Raw genomic sequence first — 13,792 nt, forward strand, 5'->3', positions numbered from 1 at the left:
ATGCCCTTAACTGAACAATGTATTTAAAATACAAATAAGCTTAAAATTAAACAAATAAATACTGCACTGAATATTAGTAAGTCTCAATAATTAAAATGTTATAATAACAATAACTCTATCATTTAATAATAACACGAATAATTTTTGACTTACAACAAAATATTAGACTAAAAGTATCAAATTTTGAAAATTGCTTGTATTGTTACATTCTTTGATTTTCAGAGGTAATTTTTTCTTGACTGTAATACATTACATTTCTTACTACAAGGTAAAAATATTACTAGATAGGTGGTGCTAACAGCAGAGTAAAATATTTCCCTATTTCATTTTGCCCCACTATTTCCCTTTGCTCCACATTCCCCTATATTACACACTTTTAAAAATCAAAAGATTAACACTCATTTTGATTGAAGATTAAACGCTTACAGATCATGTGATAATTTACCCAATGTATAAATAAGAACACTTATACAAAAAGGATAAATAGATCTTAAAAAAATCAGTTTTTCATTATAGACATTATCTCTCTTGGTTTAATGCATTTAGAAATACAATTTCTTTTTGAAAAAAATTAAAGGCCTCAAATAAAAAGACAAGTTCTGAAGATTATTTCTAATCCTAATGTATTCCTTATTTTTTATAATACAAATCAAAATATATGACATTATTCTTTTAACATATTTAAGTAATAAAGACATTGAACTATTAAAAATTAACGTTTATTCATTCTTCTACCTTTCATACATCATTCTTTTAATATATTGGGATTAAAAAAGTTCCTTAAAAAATGAAAACTTGACATTAAGTTTTGTTATAAGAGCACAAAGTTACACAGATATTTTCTGTATTCAAAATTTTATTCATCTTTTTTTTTCTTGCTCCAACTGCATCTATTGTGGATACCAAAAAGGGTGCAATGTTTTTTTTTTCTCTTGTCACTTAAATATTCTACAGAGTTTAGATTTATATACACTACAAATTGATTAAATGATACATGATTTATCTCTATAAATCTCAGGTAATTAAGCAAACTAGATAGTAAAATGAAGTTTCAGCTGAAATATGCCTTTTTAGCAACTTTGAAATGCAGAAAAGAAATGAAAGAAAAATAAATGAATAAATAAAGACAAACTACTTGGATTTTTGTCTATTTAATTTTATAAAAACATAGTTGATTTTTCTTATATTTAGGTAGCTAATAATAAGAAAATTTGCATTGATTTAAGGAAAAAAAAGAAAGAAAAGAAAAACCATTTAGCAAATTTGCGGTTAGTTTGCATTAATTGGATTTTACATTTTCCAATCATATGTAAAAGTTATAGAAACGTAAGGAGGAAAAAGATTTAGTTTTTCAAAAAAAAAAAAAAAAACCACTTTGTTTAAACCAAATTCTGTATGGAATTAGTCTGTTTTAATTCACTGTTTTGCTTGTGTGCAGTCTTTTTATGTTAGTGCTTATTTTCTAAGAAGGAGTGTATTTTCATTGGCAAATACTGTTTAGAAATTTATTAAAACACCTGATATGAATGACATATTAATACTGTTTTTTACAATAAAAGATAACATCAATGTATGACGAATGCAGAGTATCAGGCAGCAGTCACTTTATGGCCAAAGTAAACTAATTTATTATTACAAAATTACTAACCACTTTTGTTCTAGAGTTAAATAAATACCTTTAGGCTGAAAAAAAAGGAAGAAAAAAAACGGAAATGTTTGCGCTTTTTAAAATGTTGTATCATATGCATTCAGTTATCCCCATTATTAATTCCAATTTTATTATTTGTGCTGCCTCTAATTTCCTAAGTTGCAGCTCAAGTTATATAACAATATTTGTACTCCACCTAATTATTTTTTAAAATTTAGAATTTCATAGTATATCTCAGAAAGTTTCCTACTCTTAGCTAGTGAGACCTAAATAGAAAAAATCTTGACATAAATGAACACACAACTTACCTTAGAACAGGTTACCATTAAACCATTGCTAAAACGAAGATGAAGGACTGCTTCACAGTGATGAATTAATGTATTCAAAATCTGACCAGTTGCAACATCCCAGACTCTATGTTATCAGGTATGATGAGAAAAGAAACATCAGATATAAAGAGAGAAAAATATGCAGTGAAAATTACATTAAAAATTTAAGTGAATTTAAAAACAGATGAATGGAAATTCTAAGTTGTTTGTCATCAAAAACCAAGTTTACTGCATACAAAAACAAAATGTTGTAAACAGTCAAAATTTGTGTTGGCCTCTTCTGTAAAATGTCACTAAATAACTGAGAGAACCATTTAGTTTGAAAAAAAGGAAAAAAAAAAAAAAACTCTTTTGCTTAAAATTTTTTTAAAAACCTTAATAAGACATATAAGTTCCAAATTTTATTCTTAATTTGAGCAGTTCAGAAATGTAACATTAGGCTGAATGGAAAAATTAAATTCTTAGTAACTCATGATGGATTTGGTTCAAATGGCTATTACATAAAGTATGCAGCAAAAATATTTTCTAATTAGATTACTTTAGGGCTATTTCTTCTTTTCTTTTGACCAGTTTGAAAACATGAAACAATAGTATATGAGTAAAACAAAAATTTTTAGGTAAAAAAATTGCTAAAAAACATTTTTGAACAAAATTTTGCAAAAACTGCAATGTGAATACATTCATTGTTTCATGAAATTGAAAAAATGATGAACATTGTTGGACTAATTAACTACCTATCATTTAAGTATTACTTTTTTGGGCTGAAAAGAAAGCACTATTTTTTTTGGTTAAAAAGCATGTTGTGATACATATTAGACTTGTATTTCAAATTTGAGTATATTCTATTTTGCAAAGATTAAAAATTTAAACATTTTTTTCTTTGTAAAACAAATAAATTCTATTTGTTTTGAAATAATTGACTGTAATTTCATTATTTAATCTTTATAATTAAATTTCCTTGAAAACTAATGCATTTAAATTAGTGTACTTATTCAATTTAAAATTTTTATTGTAGTTCAGCTACTTTACATTCTACCTCACCACCCCACCCTCCCTCCAGTAAATTTAGATACTTTCAACTTGAAAGATTTTCTTGTTAAATATTTTTGATGGTTGAACTTTAATGAAACTAAAGCAGAACAAACTAAAAAATTGACTTTAGTATTACTTTATTAATGACTAATAATTTTGTTTCCATGTAAAAGTTATTTTTCGCTTTAACCTTAATGTTTTAACAGAAGAGAAAGACTACATGAAAGAAGTGTGGTCAAACTGTGTGGTAACTAAAGCTTTTAAATAAATTTGACTATGCAGAAAATTAAGTTCATTCCACTCAGACTTTTTTTTAATCTTAAAGCTGCATTTTAATTTTTGAAATAATTAAAACTACTCAGTAAATTGAAAAGTTAAAATTGCAATTGAATATTATCAACATTATCTGAGTTTGGTATTGGGAAGTAAAATAATGAATTAAATTCTAGAGTACAACACATTATAATATGACACATTAATTAACAATGACCATAATACACAGAGTAAGTCAAATTGAATTACATAACTAACCTAACAGTTGAATCACTAGATCCACTAACAATTACTCTTTCATCATACTGAAGGCACAAAACTGAGCCAGTGTGACCTGTTAGTACCTAATTGCATTTAAAGAAAAAAGGAACTCGTAAAGAAATTACTCAAGATAATAGCATTTAAACAGTAAAACTAGCTAAAGACAAGTTATATCTTACTTGAACACACTGTAAAGTATTGCGATCGTAAATTTTAATGGTATTATCTCTAAGACCACTAACAATTTTTTGATCGTCATACTGAAGACAGTACACTCCTTTGCTGTTTTCACTACGACAATTAATCCTTTGCAAGTTATGTCGGCCACATTTCCAATTTGACTCTATACTCTACAATGCATAAAAAAATTAAATGAATAAAATATATCACAGATAATGGAAATAAATGTAAAATAAACACTAATTCATGAAGCCAAAAATACAACCCAAATTCAAAATAATAGAATATCAGAACTGTTTGAACAAAACTTGTCCCTGAGTAGGGGAAAAAAGAATGCATGCAAATTAAAAAGAGTAAAACTCGTTATTCATGAATGAGTAAATTAATTTAAACAACTTTTCAGACATTATTTTAACAACTTATGGCCCAGATAGCATGCTCACTTGCGGCAAGTTTGATTTTTTCTTGATATTATCTTGTTGTGTCAAACTTGACGTGACTGGTTAGCGGCAGACTTTCAGCAAGTTGGGCGGCACCACCGTAAACTACTCTTGCAAACGCTTGTTTGATGGACACTTGTTTCAATCCGGACACCCAGCGCATGCGCGGTAGTACATAGTCTACGGTTCGGCGCCAAACACGGAGAAGCAAACGAAGCAGGGAGCCATGATGGATTGTTGACGGACGAAGTAAGCTGCACGTTGGAACAGCAGAGAAAAGGTATTTAGCAGTTTAATATTTATTCAAATGCAATTTTCTTTAAATTGTAATTCAGAAGAATGCACTGGTGTTTATATTTTTTTACTATCACGATTCGCGTCAAAGCATTTCTTTGTAGTGTAGCACATGTTTCAAGCTCAATATTCAGCTTTTTAAACTTGATGTTTATGAATAATTTTGAATATATGCATACAGGATGGCTTAAATACAGTTGGTAACAATTTTTATTTGACAGATTTTATCAAACCGTATGTTTTAATTTGATCGACTGTCGATGTCTTAAAACGCCAAAATAAAGTTTCAAACTCTATCTTAAATATACCATAGTCGTTTTTTTTTTTTACGTTGTGTTGGCCTTGAATCCTTTCTTTAAATTATTAGTTAATTACTTCATGCAAATAAAATGAAAATCATTCCTAAAACAAAAGCAAATCAATAAGTATAGTTAATGGGAAACTTTGTTTATCTGCAATTTTGCATAACTGATAACTTAACATATGACCATCTGAGAATGATCTCTTACATTAAAATTAAGTGGAATGTGATAATATTACAAAGCAACAGTTTGAATTTTTTTGTACTATGGTGATATACTACATAGTCTATTCCAGTCAAGAAAAAAATACCTCTGAAAATCAAAGCATATGATAATACAAGCAGTTTTCCAAAATTGATACTCAAATTGTAATGTTTCGTTGTAAGTCGAAAATTATTTTTGGTGTTATTAAATCATAAAGTTCTTGTAATTAACATTTGAAATATTAATTGGAAACTCCGAATATTCTATGCAGTATTTACTTAATATTCAGCTCATTTGTATTTTTAATATTTTTCACAATTAGTCAAGTGCATGCGGGACAAAGAGAAATAATTCATTTCGTTTACTTATTCAATCATTTACCAAATCACTTACGTATTCATTAACTAATTTTTCCTTAATTTAATAATTTACTGTCACTTATTTTCTCATGCATTCACTCTCTATTTTATTCACTCATTTATTTTCTTCGTATCAATTAATAAATTAATTTATTTATTAGTTTATTGTTTCATTATCCTTTCATTTAGTGAATTATTATTTATTTGATCATTATTTGGTTCGAAAAAATTTCTCACAATCAAATAGAAAATATTTCATTTTTCACTTTGTCCCATGAAAAAAAAACGGGAAAAACTTCTACTTTTTCTCGAAGGCTAAATTTTACTGCCAATAATAAAAAATAATGTTTTGATGCAAGTTTCATTTTATGTGTAATGTTATTTCTTTATACATTGTAATTTTCAAAACAAATTTCCTATTTGTTCATTTTGAAAAAGCTCAGTCATCTTAACCATTTTGCTTTGCCCCACATTTCTCTACTATTTATTTTAACTTTTATTTTATGTTTTAGATTGAAACAGTTCTTGAATCAGGTGTAATTTTTTGCTGATTAATGCTATACGACAAATTTAAATATTTTTATTATTATAAAATTGAAAAAAAAACTGGGCATTTAAAATTTTTTTTCCCAACATTTTTCTTTTTTTTTGTTTTGACAAACGTGCCCTGCAGTGCATGTTAAAATTTTAAAGAATTTTGTTGCCCTGATAATTATTGTCTATTTAAATTTGTTAAAATTCTACTTTAACTTTTACTCTTGTTAAACTTATTTAAGGTACCGTAGAGTCTCAAAAATCAGATGTAGTTGGGGCTCATGCCTCCTCGGATTACAACGTAGCAAAATATTTCAATTTTCAGATATTAATGAAAATCATTTCATTCTAACTAGAAATGTAACTAAAACCATTAAGCACCTCAAATAGAGCAGAATCCAGAACTTTTAAGACTCTTTTGCATTTTGAATATTTGGTTTGTCTGCTGAATAGGCAGGGTACTGAATACCAACTGAATATTCAGTGTATCACTAAAGAGTTAGTTTTGCTTCAATCTATGTATTAAATAAAATTCATAATTTTGTTAATTCGCTGCGAGTTGTATTCCTCTTTCGTCTTTTCCTGAATACCTGGTAAATTTATGCATTTTACCACTCTGGCAGTGCCGACGAGAGGCCATGTCAGCTTAGTCAGAAACTAGCGACCCGTCCTTTGAAAAGGCCCGACTTGGAATCGCAGTAGACAAATTTAACACGCTAAATGGGGGGACGGGGCCTGGCGATAAAACCGACAAGTGGCTTGTTAGCTCACGGCTGCCTTGCACCCTGGATCAATAGAACCTTTTTTTTTTTTTGTAACAACTTCTAGACAGAATAACTACGAATATACTATTTGTTCTTCTCATTGAAGGAATATTTTACATCAAATTACAATGCAGTAAATTAAATGTATGATCTTTTGCGAAATATTGATTATAAGCATTTCAAATGAATGTGTTTTCTTTACCAGACTCCTGTCTTCAATCCCAATTTTCAAAATATTTGGTGTATATTTCATTCAGTATAAATTTTGCACGAAGTAAAACACTGCCATTATTTTTATCAGGGACCCTCTCAGTTTTCTGATAGGAACTTCAAATTTTATCGACTGGTGAAATATGGTTATTCACACTTGGGGGGGGGGGGGACTTGTGAACATGGCATGTTTTACATAACATTAATCTTGAAAAAATCTCAAATAATAGCAGTCCCAGTACTCGATCTCTTGGACAAATATTTGGAACAATGAGATTTATGTTTCTCTGGTAAAAACTTCTTCATTTGAGCAGCTTTTACGTAATTTCATAGTTTTCTTTTACTTGTGAAACCATATTTTAAATTGCTTAGTCAAACTTCATTATTGCAAATCGTTATATTGTTCTTTAAAATATGATGCATGTCCTGCATTTTTTAATCATGTTCATATGTGTCCCAGGCCTGTTTATATGTTCTCCCCAAAAAGGGCACATGTAAGCAATTAAACACATTTTTAAAAAAGTTTGTGACACAAAGAAAAGGCTACCTATTTAATCTTGAAGATATTTTGGTATTGCGAAATTGATAATATTTTTTTGAAAAATAAAGAAATGTAAAAAATTGTTCCCATGTGTCCCTTCCCCCCCCCTACAACCAATGAAAAGGAATATTTGGATATTTAAAAACTTGCAATTTTATCTCCAGATTTGTCAAATCATCAGCTAAAATTTGCTGAATATGGGATTTTGACTAATACCTCCTTTCGGGGCATTCTGATTTTTTATAAATGTATGTAGTTTTCTCGTGGCAAAACTTCAAGTAAGATGCAGTGCACATATAGTGACTTATGTGTTCACTTTTTAATTGTTTTGATTTTGTTCTTGCTTTTGTAATCAAGTATTAAATCTACTTTTTCCTCCTTTTTTCGAAAATATCCTACAGGGTGGCGACAGGAACTGTGAAAAAAAGTTCCCTGACTTTTCCCTGATTTAGTTCACCAAATTTCCCTGATTTACGTTACCAATGATAATAGTTTTCTTTCTTTGCTCTACTTGAAATCCATTAAATGTTTGTACAAAATGCAGTATTTTAAAACGTTTTAACTTTTAAGTTGTGTAAAGTTGTTGAACTAAAGATATATTTTAAAAAGATGCTGCTTTTTTAATAAAATGGCTAAAAAACATATCAAGTCAATTTTTTGGGGGGAAAAACCCCTACAAAACAGTATATTAAATTTTTCAACAATGGAAAGATTATAGAAAATTAAAAAATAAAAAAATTAAAAAATACTTTACTTCCAGAAACTACTTAGCATAAGAATTTTAAGAAACTATTAAAATCACTGTTCAAAACATATGTGTATTTATGATTGAACTAAAAAGTAATTGAAATTATTTTGAACTAAATTTTCAAACAGTATAATAATTGTTGCGAGAATAACAAGTAATAGTGAAATAATAGAAGTAATGTAGTTATTCTTATATAACTAATTGACACATTTATTCAAAACAGATGAAACCATTTGACATCCATTCACAGGGAGCTTTTCTCTAATCAAGAACATAGGTTTTAATGAATGAATACAGCATTTTAACAGAAAAAAAACAAAAATATTTACTTAAGTAAACACAAGTTAACTCTATTTCAAATGATTTCAGTATATATTGAAAAAAATTCTTAGATTGTTTTTGTAACAAACAACTTTGAAATGCAAAAAAAAAAAAAAAAAAAGCGTTTAGTTGATGTCAAAATATATAAAAGAAGAATACAACTTGGTTATAAAATAAAAGAATCACTTAAGTATGAAGAAAAGAAAACCTTTATAATCGGCAGTGACAACAAATAGTATAAAGGCAAAAAACAAAGCTTTTTTTATTGAAAGTTCAATTTTAGCAATTAAATTAAAAACGTAAAGAAGTAATAACATTTAAGCTTTTATCAGGAATTATTCAAAAACTAAAGATTTCTTCTTGAAATCGTGATTACAGTACGCTAATTACTTCGAGACAATGGAATAAAGACAAAAGAGCTAAGGCCTTTCTTCCTCTTTGCCTGTATGGTTGTTTATTTTACGTAGCATTGAAAGCGTGAAAGGAAATTTCACCCTAGGTAAAATAAACAACCTAACAGACACAGAAGCAATCTTAGGAAGTTCATCCTGTGGTTAATAAGTAAGATTCAATACTTTGACGTTGAGGAAAAAAGATGCACAAATATGCAGCGGTGTATAACCACACCTCATTAATTTTACTTTTTTTTGGACGTATAATTGGCGAAAAATGTGTAGGGAATTAGAGTACTTAATTTTGTAAAGCAAAAAAAATTTTTTTTTCTTTATAAAAATCAATTTTCCCAGATTTTTTGTATTTTTTTCCAAATTCCCTGATATTTCCCTGACTTTTCCCTGATTAATAAAGTTCCCTGACTTTTCCCTGATCTCCCTGATCTGTCGCCACCCTGTCCTACTTTTCGACACTGAAAATGTTCTATGAGCTCTGTAAATTTCATGCCATCTTTCTAGACATGTTTGTTGCACAGCATGATTTACATTTGCACTGATTATTGTTAACTATTTTGAGAAGCTGTTTTAAAGAAATGGTTTAAAATTTAAAAGCATTTCTTTGAGATCTCTATACCAAAAAAAAGGAGGAAAAACATAACTTTTGTGTTTAACACGAGGCTTGAAATATACCTGTGCAGAATGATTATTCTGATAATTATTGTAGGATTTTTTACCTTTATCGAAACAAAGTTTGCTTGAATAATTTCTTTTTTGCCTGTGGATTGCCAGATGATTTCATATGTTTAATATGGCTTCATTTCGGAATTCAAATTAAATTGAATATATAGCTTAACTGTAACTTAGTTTAGCTTCTAGCAATAACTTGTTTTTATTATTCAAAACATTAGCTCCATTAATAATATTTGTCTCCAATTTTAAAACTAGTTATATTTCCATAAAATAATTTTAGTCGACAATTTCAAAATAGTATTCTTGTTCGTTGACTTGACTTTGAGCTCTGGTTAAATGTATTAGCAAATATAGCATGTCCTGTTGTTTATTCTTATGTTTTTTTTTATAGCTCTTGTCAAAGGGTGTATAAGGATATATGGCAACTGGCATCAAGAAATAATGTGAGTTTTTGAGTACAGCATTTTTATTTTTATTAATAAACTTCATAAATAGGATTTTTTAAAGCTGGGTTGTCAGGTTTTTGACTAGTAACAGTCTTTCACAGTGTTAACTCTTGCACCTCTAGTCAAAGATTTTTACCATATCTTAGTAACCGCAACCTATCATATTTCCCAAGTTTTACTGAATGGCTTTATATAAAGTATTCAGCAGCAGAAAAATTACTTCCCCTCTTATTTGGTTTCAAGGTAAATATTCATTTTCAATTTACTTTTAGGGGTCAAATAGGTGTGCATAGATAATACTTAAATGTATTTAATGTTTGGCAAAAAACACTTAGAGGTAAAAATGATTGTTTTTTTAAAATAAGTGCATTAATTATAAATACTTTTAAGTTAATTGGACTGACTAGATAGTAAATAATTGTGAAAATAACATTAAAAAAGAATATCATGCACTTGTATATGAGGTTAGCTCTTTTTGAAAATCTTATATATACATCCCATTTAGCATGTAAGCTAAATTAATGCATTTCGGCTATGTCAAATATATATGCTAGCTTGAATTTTTAAAGAAGGGGGGGAAACACAAAAATTTTTGAGTATGCATTGAAAATCAGATTTTAAACTTGTCATTTCATTTTACTTCCTATAAGTTTAGACCAACCAATTACCCATTTAAAATTTCAGCAGGATTTATGGCAGCTATTGCAAGTTTTTAATTTGTATGTTTTTTTCAGTAAGCTTTTGTTCGCAAGCAAATTTGAACGATTGGAGTTTTTTAGTTTAAACCAGTATTTTATTTCCGTCATGTTTACAAACCTAAGCTTGTTAGGAAGTAATAAATCCTACAATTTGTGTGGGGAATGCTACAAGTAGGTGTTGACAAGTCAGGATTTTTGCTTTGGGGAAAACTCACCAAATTAATTTTTTTTACTATTTATAGGAAATGTGAAGGCTGGATTATGCTATTAAACTATCATTTCTAACTTTTACTTAAAACAAAGTATGTCTTCTTTCAATCAAAGATTTTCAACAAACGTGAAATATTCAGTACTAGTGGTACCTACACGGCTTTGCCTGTAATAGAAAAATTAAAAGATCTTTTGGTTCGCCTGTATATTTACAAATAATATATGGTGAATTTTCTCGTCAGTTGACTTGTACCCATGTTACGGTTCCACGTTATGATAATTTCGTATCTCGCCAATTGGCTTGTGCCCATGTTACGGTTAAACGTTATGATAATTTTGTAATTTACTCGTTCATCTTACGAAAATTTTGTTCTAAAAATTGGAATAGAAAAAGAACCACATCGAATTTTTGAAAAATTGCTTCGAGGTGCACATCCCTATGCTACAAACTAACTTTGCCAAATTTCATGAAAATCGGCCGAACGGTCTAGGCGCTATGCCCGTCACAGAGATCCTGACAGATAGAGGAACTTTCAGCTTTATTATTAGAAAAGATTTTTTAAGTTTGCTGTTACAGTGAAACCTGTGTAAGTTGACCACCTGCGGTGCACTACTTTAATGGTCAACTTACAGAGTTTGATTTATATGATAAGGGCTAATTCTGTGCCTGAAAAAAGCGGTCAACTTAAGACAGGTGGTAAACTTACAAGGGTGGTCAACTTCACAGGTTTTACTGTACCTACTTTTAGTTATTCTCTTAGGTGTTTTGTTAGGTACTTGGTGCTTAGTTATGTTCTTTCATACATAATTTTCATCATGTTCACCAACGATTCAATCAATGTTAAACTTAATTTTTATTATTATTTTCATACTTTAGCTGAATTAAATTTTGAACTTCTATATGAGGCAGTGAGATTGCAAAACTCCGTAGCTCTGCAAAAAAAGTTATTTTACTCCGCATTTCACAGTCGAGCGTTCAAAAGCATGAGGCATGACATAGTGCTTAAAATTGTCTTATTAAGTAAAAAATAATTATTTTTATGCTAGTGTTTAAAATGATTATTATAGCTCAAAAATAATTTTAGATAAGTGTTTTTGAGATTTAAAGTTAGTTTTTTGTTGAATTTTATGCAAAATACCGAGCTGCTCCTCAAATTCACCACAGATCAGGGTTGAGTTTTGAACTGTCTAAAACTGGTTTCGGACAGAACAGGCGGTTTTTACCGTCCAAAAGTACCTTAATCTGTCAAAGTATGCTAAAGCTAAAAGTGTAATCAAATCAACTCATATTTGCAGCAATATTAATAATGCATAAATAATAAGTTTTAATTAATGAGTATTTGTATTTTCTCTGAAAGGTTCAATAATAAATATTTTACTTAAACAAATTGCCCATAACTCTATTATGCAAAAACTTTCTTAGTACAGTGAAACCTGTGTAAGTTGACCACTTGCGGTGCAGTACTTTGGCAGTCAACTTAGACAGGTGGTCAACTTATAAAGAGCGGTAATAATTTATTTTATTTTACTTTTTTTTTTGGTCATTTCTTGCACCATGTATTCATTTTTTGAGGAATTCACCCTTACTCTTTCTGTTCAACTCACTCTCATTGTTTAACATTATTGAAAGTGAAACAATAATTAAAAATACTATTCAAATAATTTTGTTAGTTTTTCCTTGTTCATAACTATATTAGACACTTTAGTTTTAGAAATTCCATATATGCCAGCTAATATTCTCTGGCTTTTTCTATTTTCAGTTAATTTTAATATTTCATACTTTTTATTAATCTCAAGTTCAGCTAACTTTCTTTTTGAAGCCTTTTTATGTAAAACTTATAGCACAAAGAGCAACAAGCTCCACTCTCCCAGTTCATAAAGGCAAAATCAAAATATCCTATCTCTTATCCCTTGCACCAGAAACATGTAACTTTACTCATTAGCAAGCCCAGATCTGCGTACACGCAGTGCGATAGGCCTGCATCCTTAAAGGGGCTAATGGCCCTAGAAATTGAAGAAAAAATAGAAAAAAAAACTAGCACTAAGACTTATTTACTTTACTAATAGACACTGCTGGTCACTAGGGAGAGGGCCTACATATTTTGTTGCAGCGGAATCAAAATGTACAAGATCTCTTTTTAGCACAATTCCTGTGTTGTCACAACATATTGCAACTGAAAGGAAAGACTGAACTTTTCTACTGATACCTATTTTCATTGAACAGAGTACAAAAAGCAATCTCAAATAGAACAACAAATGAAAAACAAGTTTGGAGAATAAAGAGCAGTATTAAGCTTTATTCTGCTGTTTAGTTAGTAAAATGCTGTTCTGTCATCAAAGCATTAAAAACATTCTTGGAAAGCTATGAAAAAAAAAAAATAAATAAATAAATAAATAAATAATAAAATAAAATAATTTGCTGAAGAAAGTAAAAAAAAAAAAAACCAAGTGGTCAACTTACAAAGGGTTTTTTACAGTACTCCAAACCAAATTTGGCGAACATTAGTGGTCAAGATAGACAGGTGGTCAAGATAGAGAGGTGGTCAAGTTACAGAGGTTTTCCTGCATTATATGAGATAGGACTAATTCCGTTCCTGACAAAAGCGGTCAACATAGACAGGTGGTCAACTTACAAGGGTGGTCAACTTTACAGGTTTTACTGTAACAGTTGGTAGAGTTATGAAAAGAAATTCACTGCACTACCAAGACAACTAGTTTCAGTTCTATTTATAACTCAGAAAAATGTTAATAAATGTAATTTTTTGGTGGGAAAAAAAAATATTTTTTTAATTGTTTTTGCGTTCAAGTTTTACATGATATTTTAACATTTTTTTTAAACAATAGATTAAAGAATAATTAATTGATTAAATACATTCACTAAAATTTTAAAACTTGTGCATTTTTTTAAATTCATAT

General features: G+C 29.0%; 1 protein-coding gene across 1 annotated transcript in view; it reads right to left on the reverse strand.

Annotated features, from left to right (window-relative positions):
* Nucleotides 1-13,792, reverse strand: part of LOC129218364 (beta-TrCP-like) — a 103,398-nt gene that overhangs the window by 18,092 nt on the left and 71,514 nt on the right. The window contains exons 5-7 of the mRNA XM_054852606.1: nucleotides 3,723-3,893; nucleotides 3,541-3,626; nucleotides 1,957-2,062 (exon numbers count right to left, since the gene is read on the reverse strand). Of these exons, the coding sequence (XP_054708581.1) occupies nucleotides 1,957-2,062; nucleotides 3,541-3,626; nucleotides 3,723-3,893 (363 nt within the window). The remainder of the gene's footprint in view (nucleotides 1-1,956; nucleotides 2,063-3,540; nucleotides 3,627-3,722; nucleotides 3,894-13,792) is intronic.

The sequence above is a fragment of the Uloborus diversus genome, chromosome 3 (assembly GCF_026930045.1).
Source record: "Uloborus diversus isolate 005 chromosome 3, Udiv.v.3.1, whole genome shotgun sequence".
Taxonomy (NCBI): Eukaryota; Metazoa; Arthropoda; class Arachnida; order Araneae; family Uloboridae; genus Uloborus; species Uloborus diversus.